The sequence below is a fragment of the Adiantum capillus-veneris genome, chromosome 22 (assembly GCF_014529385.1).
Source record: "Adiantum capillus-veneris isolate H3 chromosome 22, ASM1452938v2, whole genome shotgun sequence".
Taxonomy (NCBI): domain Eukaryota; kingdom Viridiplantae; phylum Streptophyta; class Polypodiopsida; order Polypodiales; family Pteridaceae; genus Adiantum; species Adiantum capillus-veneris.
Genome location: NC_140952.1, coordinates 54,565,142 through 54,575,872, shown reverse-complemented (window position 1 = coordinate 54,575,872; position 10,731 = coordinate 54,565,142). Strand labels below are relative to the sequence as shown.

General features: G+C 42.2%; 1 protein-coding gene across 1 annotated transcript; it reads right to left on the bottom strand.

Annotated features, from left to right (window-relative positions):
• Positions 1-8,757: 8,757 nt before the first annotated feature.
• LOC147429381 (UPF0496 protein At4g34320-like) lies at positions 8,758-10,514 on the bottom strand. The gene has a single exon (XM_086495585.1). The coding sequence runs from the start codon at positions 10,216-10,218 to the stop codon at positions 9,097-9,099; it is 1,122 nt and encodes a 373-aa protein (XP_086351711.1). The 5' UTR covers positions 10,219-10,514; the 3' UTR covers positions 8,758-9,096.
• Positions 10,515-10,731: the final 217 nt, after the last annotated feature.

Genomic DNA, 10,731 nt, shown 5'->3' with positions numbered 1-10,731 from the left:
CCAAGCCATTGAGAGTCGACATACTCGGCCATTTCTTCAGGTAATCCCGCACAAAATTGTTGCTTTTGCTCAGCAAAGTCTATCCCAAAGCTAAATACCAAAGCTTGTCTACATAATTATGGATAGACTCATGGGAGAGTAGCTTCAAGCTTCTCCATTCAGTAAGTACTTTGTCCTTGGCATTGCTTGCAATAAATTGCTTCATTATGGAAATTCATAGAGTTTTCCATGTCCTTGGGGCTTTGCCATTCCCACAGAGGCTAGCCCACCATTGTTGAGAAGATTTTTGAAAGTGCATAGCTACTACATGGCATAGCTTGGAGGATTCTCAGAAGCCCTAGTCTCCAGAGGCTGCATCGAATTTCTGGATGAAGGCCAATACTTTATTAGTAGCACCAAAGGTGCCATCATAGGTGAGAAAAGAAATACTCTTTCCTTCCTATTTGACTTATTAATCTTTTGGGACCTTTTCCAAGTAGGGTAGGATTTCAATATCCTTTCCTCTTGTATGCTCTAGGAGAACAACCGCTACTTTCGTCGGAAGAGGAGGAAGGTGAAGAAGAAGGATAAGAGGATGACCTCTTTCTTGCATTTTTCTTCCTTTGTTTCCTCTCTTCCCTTTTGGAGTGATGAGGAGAAGGACTATAGGATGATCTTTTTCTCTTGGAAGGAGTTGGGGGTCGTCGAGACCGTTGTCTTCGCGTAGTCACATCTTCGAATGAATTCGGAGATTCACTTCTTCCTCATTCATTGGATTTCTCCTCTTCTCTTATCGGAGAGGCTTCCTAAGCTCTCTCTCTTCTTGGAGAGGAAGGGAAATCCCCTAAGCACGAAGTTGTTGAGTAACTTCAGCTTGCAAGGGAAGATTGCCTACAGCTTGTTGCAACCTAGTAACAAGATAGTTCACAAACATTGGAATATCATCAGTAGCACCTTCATGTGCATAATTAAAGTTTTCAATATTCATTCTACTCTGTTGATTATTGTCAGCCATGCTAATTAAACTTATTGTATGCTACTTTGTGCATTGGTACACTCAAAAACCTTAGTTGCTAGTCTTCTTTACCTTTGAAAATTAGCTCTCAAGCAGCCACACCCGTGGTTTAGAGACTGTTGATTGCAAAAAGTAGTGGAGAGGGTCTAACACTGCCCATTTGATTATGGTTCTTGTTGAGCTTGCTAGTAGCTCAATAATGGTTAAGTCAAATACAAGCCCCGAGAGACTCCATTATTAAGTATGTAGTTCCCAAAAGTGTACCTCGAACTAACTCCTTTTCAACCAGGATAATAGATCAATGTCCCACTTACGCTCTTGCAATGAACATGTCCAACCTTTCATGGACAACTTAAGGACCTCTCTTCTTAAGCAAGAAAAGAGAAACCAATAGCTCTGATACCGATGTAATGGAAATGGCCTATGAACATTGAGAATAGCAGAATTAAGAAAATTGTAGTGAGCATTTTTATGAGACTACTATGAGAAAATAGAGGGTGAACTTGATTAGAGGTTCCGACAAAACCATTATACTTAATTAACTTGGCATGAACAATACTTTGCAAGAGAAAGAATTAGAGAACTTGACAACAATTGAGGACCGTATTTATGTGGATCCGGTCCCCCATCCAAAAGGCTTTTGTATTATAATTTCTCCCATAAAGAGAGACTTAGTACAATACAAGCTTTGTGTTCCTTGAAACCTTGATGGTGCAATGAAGATAGAGAGCTTCATGCGCCACAATAAGGCCGTAACTTAGCTAAATGAAAGCATTAACTTGTCCCCGGTCTCAGTCCCAAGACCTTAAACACCTTCGAAGGTGGAGAGAGCTAGCAAGGAATGAGGGTAGGAAAGAGGAAGAAGAAGCATTCTTACGAGAAAGAAATAGTTCCCCACTTATCATCACTCTTATTGCTTGGCATAGCATAATAGCATACTGATGATGATGAAGAAGATGGAAAGCTTAAGCATTGAAGCATGGCTCTTTGTTGGATTTGCATTCCATACCCAAGATTGTTGGTGTAGGCTCTCAACTTCTCAACAAGCTTGGAGAAGGAGATGAAGTTCTTGTACTTAGCACTTCACACAATGAGAGTGTGTGTGAGTGTGTGGGAGAGACTATACCCCTCAAGATAGCCCCCAAGTTGCTTGGGTCAACCCCCTCTTTTAGCCCTTGATTGAAGCTCATTGGCTCTCCCAAGCGTAGCCAATCACAAGCCTTGGTCACTAGTAGAAATAGAGGTAGTCCTTGGACAAGTGTCCTCCTTTCCCCTTTGAGAGAGAGGGCTTGGAAAAAGCTTAACAATTCATTTAATTAATATAAATTCTCATTGGACCTCTCTAAGGGTCAACCAATAGGTTTTAGGCACACTATGGGAGCAACTTAGCTAGGGCCTTGGCATGTGTCCCTTTTGCCTCTTTGAGCAAGGGGTACCCTTTGGGTGAGGGAGTAGTCACTCAACCCAACCCCCTACTCTCATGGCTCGCCCCCTCCTTTGTAGGCATTGTTTTGACTTTCAAGTCCTCAAGCACCTCAAACACCTTACTCACAAGCATGGGATTAAGTGCATGGCCTCTCTCTCTCTCTCTCTCTCTCTCTCTCTCTCTCTCTCTCTCTCTCTCTCTCTTGCCCCTAGCCTCAAGTGCTCGCCCCCTCCTTTTAGGGATTGGATTTTACTTCAAGCACATGCCTAGCTTGACCAAGCACCTTAGTCATCAAGCATCTCAAGCATAGGTCTAGCTTAACCTAAGGTCTAAGGACTTTTACACTAACCTTTGGAGGTCTTTAATTAAGCTCCTTTATGCACACATTGTTCTTCAGTAGACCATCTCCTTTTGGCTCCGTGTTAAGCTTGGTCTAAAATCACATATCTATATTCTAGCTCTTATTTCCCTTTTATCTTTCCATATCAAATAATCGGTTTAACATGAGAAAATCATTTGAGTAAAGCTAGATACTAGATCTTATGACAATTTTCCTTCTGTCTCATAAACTTCATGGATTCCATTTTTCAATTTCCACCATTATATTTATAGTCTTCAAGCATGATACATGTTATAACTGGTCCCATAGGCCAATCTAACCTTTAAGGATGATCTCTCTCTCTCTCTCTCTCTCTCTCTCTCTCTCTCTCTCTCTCTCTCACACACACACACACACACACACACACACACACACACACACACACACACACACACACATATGCACGCGCGCGCATGCACACACACACATGCATGCATGCATGCACACACGCACGCACATACATCCATGTGTAGAGTGGATAGTAGCTTGCCTGGAGCTCATGTGTGCATACACATATATGACTTGTCATCGTGGCTCATAGTATCTAAAAATTTGATGTTGCGGTTGAAGAAATGGCCCCAACTCAATGCCTAAATAGGACAAGCAATCTCCTTTTTCTCAATCTCTTTAAAGAAAATTATAGATAGCTATGATTGCTCTCTTTCTCTCTCTCTCTAGGATTGATCTTGAGACCATTGAATAGGTCTTTGAGATCTCATTGGATTAAGGGTGTAGGAACAATTTGAAGGGACATTAAAGTTCTACAAAACAAATATTCAATAATTGAACTTATGGATGGAGAGAGAGAGAGAGAGAGAGAGAGAGAGAGAGAGAGAGAGAGAGAGAGAGAGAGAAGAAAAAAAAGAAGAGATTTTAATGCCATAGGAACAATCTCAAAAGATATATCTAGCTTGACTAAGAATAAAGTTATTCATGTTTCATCTTTAGACTCTCTCTCTCTCTCTCTCTCTCTCTCTCTCTCATGTGTGCACACACAAGTCTTGATAAGAGGAGAATTTAGAACATTGTGAGAATGAACATTTTGTTCTCTCTCCCCCTTCTCCTTACTGTGTCATTCATCGGGCGCTAAAAAGTTGTACTCTCTCTCTTTGGTTTAATTTTTGACAGGCACCCTTGCTTATCAAAATTCAAATAATTTTTAGATTTTTAAAAATGGCCCACAATTTACTGCTTAAAAATAAAAAGACCATAATACCCAAGAACTGGTAAAAAACCCGTCGATAGGGCAATTTCTTTCTCCATTCGGGATGTCAATGTCAAGATTGATTTTTGATAGGCATTTTATCCATTTCAAGGCATTTTGCTCATTTTTAATGGGGTGAAAAATGTTAGCTTCCCTTTAAAAGATACACTATATATGCTAAGAAAATCCTAATATCTTGAAAATTTGAAGGGCAAGGGTGCACATAGTGAGATGGAGTCTCTATGAGCTCGATCATTAGGACCAGACCGTTCACAAGGATTTATGAGAGGTGCATCACAATCATGTTGTGCCAAGTGATTCCATCTATTGTTGTTGGCAACCTATTGAATGAAAGAAGGTTTAGGGTTGCTAGATAGAAATGCATCAATGGATTTTTGCAAAGTTCTAATTTGGACAAAGATGAAGCTCAAGGCACTTTGGACAAAGTTGAAATAAGTAGGGCAAGTTATTGAAATCTATTCAAGCTCATCAATAGAAACTTGAAGCAGTCAAGAGTGAAGGGGTCCTTGCTTCCAAAGCCATCAATTGTTCAACAGGCCAGGCTCAGAATCAATTCCAAGGTCATGGAGATGCTTGAAGAGTCTTTTGACATCAATGTATAGCATGGTAAGAAGAAAGACCTCAAGTTTAACTCTTTCAACAATTTGTTCTTTGACTTGAGAACTTTATAGAGAGTAATGATAAAATTAACATACGGAGGTCAATAGGCAAGCCATTTTTGTCATCAAATTAGATGAGAGTGATATTGTGAAGGGTAAAAAGCTTGAGAGAGTACTAATAACCTTCATGAATAGAGCTATTCATATCACAAAGGAAAAAAACCCTAAAAGTTTTAGTTTGCAGTTAGAGAAGAACATTTGGTGGTTGGGTGCTTTTGAGGTTGATAGTGAAGATGTCAAATGTGTTGAATTGGGTATTCCACCACACTAGTATCCTTGCAATAATCAAAGCTCATGGAAAGTTGAGTAGGGGTTCATCTAAAGTCTAGTACAACCAATGGAAGACTCTATACAATGATGTGAAGGACCATGGAGTTGATGGGGGAAGAGAAAGAAATGACAAGGCAGAACGGTAACCCTTGGATACAGTCATTTCTTATTGTGATAAAAGTCATTGGGGAAAGATGACCTCTCCAACTTTAAGAGAGAGTTGAATATATTGAAGAAATCTATGACAAGTGCTTGAAGCTTAGAGCACTTCACATTCTACATGGTAATACTTATGAATTTTGATTCTACTAATTTGCCTCAATACTTGCGTAAATTGCTAAAGAAATTATCTTTTTTTTTTGTACAACACATTATCTACAATCACACTCCTTGGTTTGTTATAAATATTGAAGTTTGTCAATCTGGTCTACTCAAGGTATAGAGAAGTCCCACTATCAAACAAGAACCAAGTTTTTCACACAAACTAAAAAAAAACTAATAGCTTTCTTGAAGTATTCCAATGGTTTTATAGACAAGTGTGGCACAAAACAAGATCACAAGAGACTAAAAAATTATTAGATAATTTTGATATCGCTACAGCTATACAAAGAAGTATACAAGAAAGGAAGGATACATATAGTAGATCATCTACAAGTGTGAGAATTTTACAATGGTTTTCCACTAGAGAGAGGCAAGGAAACAAGTGGGGGATGATACATGGATCAGTTTTGGCTACTTGAGCAGACATCAAGCTTTTCATTTTTCCCCCTCCACTTCAAGTACTCCTGCTTAGTATCTATACGAAGGTCTAATAAGTGAAGCATTCACGATTCTTACAGCAATAACCAATAGCACAACACACAAGAGATAATCAAGATGAAATGAATTAGTTTTTTGATAATGAAAACTCACACTATAAGTGTGTTTAAGAGCGGGTTACTTAAGTGGGAATAGCAAAGTCTAGTACAAGTGTGTGCAATAACCAATAGCACAACACACAAGAGATAATCAAGATGAAATGAATTAGTTTATTGATAATGAAAACTTGCAGCAGGTGAAAAAGCTTGGCTTTTGACTATACAATCTTGTTGAACGCTTTACAAAACTCTATAATGGTGGTGGGGGGGGGGGGGGGGGGGGTAGGGGGTGTTTACCAGTATAAGGTGGCCATTATATTAGGAGACAAAAATTACATCAACGTGCTCAAGGAGGGAGCATAGGATTGATAATTGGGGGTTAGACATATGCTATTAGAGAGGGGGTTAGTTCTTGAGAGCATCTAGCTTAGATCTAATTTTACAAGTAGGGTTTTAGCATAGTTCCAATTTTGTAGCCGAAGGTCCAAATCCTCTTGTAGCTCCTCTTCCATGCCCTCTCTTCCCCTTGAAGTTCCAAGAGACAAATTTCATCTATGACTACGTTGGGGGCGTTTATCGGCACCATCAGACCTAGGAGTGTGAGAGACATTAGCATGATTGCGTTTGTTATCCTTAAGGATTTCCATGGGGGCAGGGCTGGAAATTGTGACCAAAGCTGAGGATGAGGGCTCAATGGGAGAGTTCTCTTTGTTAGGATCATTCTTCCTTATGTTGTCTAGAGCATTCACTTGTTGTTCCAGGGGTTTGGGCGGGGGCGGGGGCAGGGGCGGGGGAGGGGGCACTCATCGTTGTGAGAGTCAGAGGAGTCAGAAAAGTCTTTGGGCGAGGGAAGGAAAACAAATCTATTGGGCCTATGCGCAAGCCTCTGATCAAGTTCGCGAGCCGGGGTGGGGAAGGCTTAGGGGCATTAGCCTACGGGGGGAGCATTGGAGGGTGGCTGAGCAGGTGCACCAAGAGGGGCAGGTGAACCATGTGACGGAGTAAGGGTTGGGTTGGGAGCAGAGGCAGGGTTCTTAATGGGACAGTTTCTCACATGATGACCCTCCACACCGCAAAGGAAACAAGCCTTGGGTAAAGTACTTGTAGACTAGAAGCTACTCAAAACCCTGACCATCGTCAATAAGAATGTCGATAGCTAGGGGAGGGGGGCAGAGACGTCCATCTCTACTAAAACTTATGGGTGCCAAGAGGGGTTGAACTCTCTTCTAGGTCTTCCTCCAAGCACATTGCCTAGCTTATGCAATCATCTTGAGGTGCTTATGGTAGTGGAGGGGGAGGTTGGGCAGTTCAACTCAAACTAGGTAGTGCTTTTGAGCAGACACTTCGGGGTTGAAGTGTTTATTCCATCTAAAGAAGAAGGGGGGAGCTCCTGATTAATCAAGGCCCCATGCTGATGATGTCAAAGGCCATCTCAATCGTCTGGAACACAAAAAGATAATGGTTTTTGTGCAGAGACTGTATGGTTTCGAGGACAACACCTCTTGACCCCCACTGTTGTTTGATCCATCCTTTAAGAGTGTTGATAGGTGGTGTGCCCTGCGAAAAGGCCTATCACTGCCCTGGCTTCAAGGTCCTTTTTAAGTTTGGTTATCTGAGATGCTGGGAGCATGGCAGAAAGGTTACCTCCAAGATTGACGCCCTCAGTTGCTTGAGGATGGGTTGGCAGTTGGTGTTGAAAACCGGAGCGAAACCCACGGTGTTGAGCCCCTGGCAGCCTTCACCAACGGTAGAATGCGGTCTTGATGCTCGTGGAAGAGACGCTTGCCCATCATGTTGAAGGGAAATGGCAGTCTGGTGATGCAAGTAGGCTTGGTGAATGCGTTCAACCCGTTTTGAGGAAAAGGCCTCGAGTAGAAAAGGCGAAACTGGGGCAAGAAGTGCAGGATGCACATTTTCACGGAGATGGTTTGTGTGAGGGAACCCTAATTTCGTTGTTGTGTGTTACCTTCCCACTCGACACTTGTGAACTTTTGAGTGCCTTCATTGTGTTGTTTTATCCCATGACTCACCCGAACTACATTAAATTCATTAAACATAAACACCCCCCTCGGATCAAAATAAATAATTCCCACTACATAACCAAATTTATTTTTAACCATAAGTAGATAAACCCATGCATGCATGCAATAATCCTCCATAAAAGTCACGAAGTGCAAATGATTCCCGAAAGATGGAGTATGCATCAAACCATAAATGTCTCTATGGACAGGCTACAATTTATGAATAGCCCACAGACCATCCTTAATTAAGGACATAAGGGTTTAGCTGAACTTAGTGTCTTCATTGGCAAAATCCTAAATGAAAGAAATGTAATGATTAGTCGAGGATTTTCAGAAATCCACATACCAAATCACACACATTTTTCCACCATCAAGGCCTGTTAATCAGAGGCACATCACTTCTATTTGGAGATTATAAATTAAGAAAACAATATGTTACATCTAGAGAAGGAAGACCACCTACTAAAGGCCGAGGCATTGCTTGCATGCACCAAATGGCATATACAAGACCATTAAAAAACACCTTCCCTCTAGTCTCCATTATGACCCCATAACACCGTACGATAACTCCTTGGTGAATTCCCCATGACTAGAGATCATCACGTAGATGCTTCTATTGCAAGTCACACACCTCGCCCAAATAGATACCTATAACAAGGCTAAATTAGCTGAACAGCTGTGGGCACACTTCAACAAAACAATGCCCTTCTCTTTTAAGGCAGTGCTAACGAATGTTTATGTGACAACCATACCCCTTAAGAGTCATTATGACAGCTAGTTATTTTGGCAGTAGCATCATGATGCCTTCACATCCTTGAGCAAAATTTTACATCGTAGACACCCTCCACATAAGGGATGATAACGAGTTGGGGCTACCTAGGCAGTTTGGTTTGACTATAATTAGGCAGCACAAGTGTACACAACAGTTAGATAAAAAATTGGACAAAATTTAAGCATACATTATTTGCAAACCCTAACTTCGTCCTGATCCTCAATCCCTATAATTTTGCCCTGATTTCAAACCCATCCAAGAAAACAGAGCTCGACTCTGCTTAAACACAGCTTTGTTGCGAGGCAGCACATTTGAGCCTCCAATGCACATAAAGCTTGAAGTAAAGAGTACATTCTACCTCTGTATAATCCTCTTAGCTATGGTTAGAAATGAATCTGTTTCCGTCAATGTTTATACAGACAAGTACAACACTTGGTTGTTGAATGAATGCTTAGCCAAGGGTCATAATCCAATCACTCATACAGACCACCACTCAAGATTTACCAGATCTCCGATTTGTGCGTTGAGCAATTATGTGCAAGACAATGGTTCTCGCTTGTCTAATTCGATTACCAACGTGGTCGATGTGAGTCTGCAGGTCATCAAGCTCCTTCACAAAGCCCGACCTCTTTGCTGTAATATCCTCTATAGCAAGCTTCAGTGCTGTAATATCCCTGTGCTCATTGGCAAACCGAATATCGTCCACAATGGCCTGCAGCTCAGTTTCAAGATGAGCCGCCAACATCTTAATGTTATCTAAGTCATGGATTGCAACAACAGTGCCGATGTGCATCCTTTGAATGACCTCACGCTGAGCTAAGATTGCATTCTCGTAATCCTTCCACATGGATTTGACCCACGCCCCCATGGAGCCCAACGGGAGACTAGATGCAGCAGCTAACGCTCCCGCAACAGGTGGCGCAGCAATGGCAGCCGCAACTATAGAGCATATGAGAACTGCTGCAACTGCTGCCCCAAACAATATGGATGATACTTTTGCCCACACCTTTACATTCTTTAGCTTCTTGTCTAGCCTCCTCTTCTGGTCTCTAAGCTTGACAAGCATGGAAATGTGTCTTTCCTGCACAGCTTCAAATTTCTCTATGAATGTTTCTCCGAAAGGATTTTTGGCCTGGCAAAAAAACTCAAGTGCACCCAAAATGCTCTTGAGCTCCTGCTCATCAGGGTCTCTGCCCACAGGAACCAGATTGAGAGCAATTTGAAGAAATGATTGATTCTCTTTGGCGCTCGTGATTGAGCTCTCTGCGGCTGTGCAGAACTCTAAAGTAGCCAGGCTATTGTCGAAGAACTCCTCAACGAGCAAAAATAGCTCTTTGTTTTTCCACACATCATCCTTATAATCAAGGATTACCTCCATTACTTCACGATCCATGTCAAGCAAGCTAGTGGTGACTTCCTTCAAGGAATCGAAGGAGAGGCTCCTCTCATTGGCGCTCACAGCCAGCGCATTCATAACCTTGTCAGTCCTTGCTTTCAAATTTTTGTCAAATTTCTGCACATCCGCATCCTTGCGGCAAGCTTCTTCGTAGAATGAGAAATCGAGGCTTTCAAGCGGCTCCTGATGTATCAAACGGCTGGGGAAGCTATTACCCATGGCTGCAGAGAGAAGAATGAGCACAAAGAACTGCGAGAGAGAAGGATGAGAACAGAAAACCGCGAGCGTCAATAGTATAATGCAGGATTGCCCCGTTAGGGTTGTGAAGAGATGTGCAGCACCCGATCGGAGAGTAGGTAAGCACAGAGAGGGAATCGTTGAAAGAAAGAGGCAGGAGACAGACGTCAAAGAAGTTCTCTGCTATAGATGGCTATGGCGACCGGTAGATTCGGAGCAGGGTAGGGTTTTCCAGTCAACAGAGGAACCCCCACGACAAGCAACAGGGGATTGCAGATCCTTCACAAGCACGATCAAAGGATAAAGGGCAGTCCTGACCGTTGGATACAAGAAAATTAACGTTCCGGATGGGCTCCCCTCGCATAGGACGTGGCACACTGCCGTAAAGCGATCGAGGCCGTTTACCCGACGCCGCGATCTCATGCTAGTAGGCGGCTTCAGAGCCTAGAGGGCCGAAGTAACGTGGCAAGATGCGGCAACGTGGCAAACGTTGAT

Bases quoted from the DNA above. Each gene is read 5' to 3' on its own strand.
- LOC147429381 (XM_086495585.1), bottom strand. From the start codon at position 10,218: ATGGGTAATAGCTTCCCCAGCCGTTTGATACATCAGGAGCCGCTTGAA.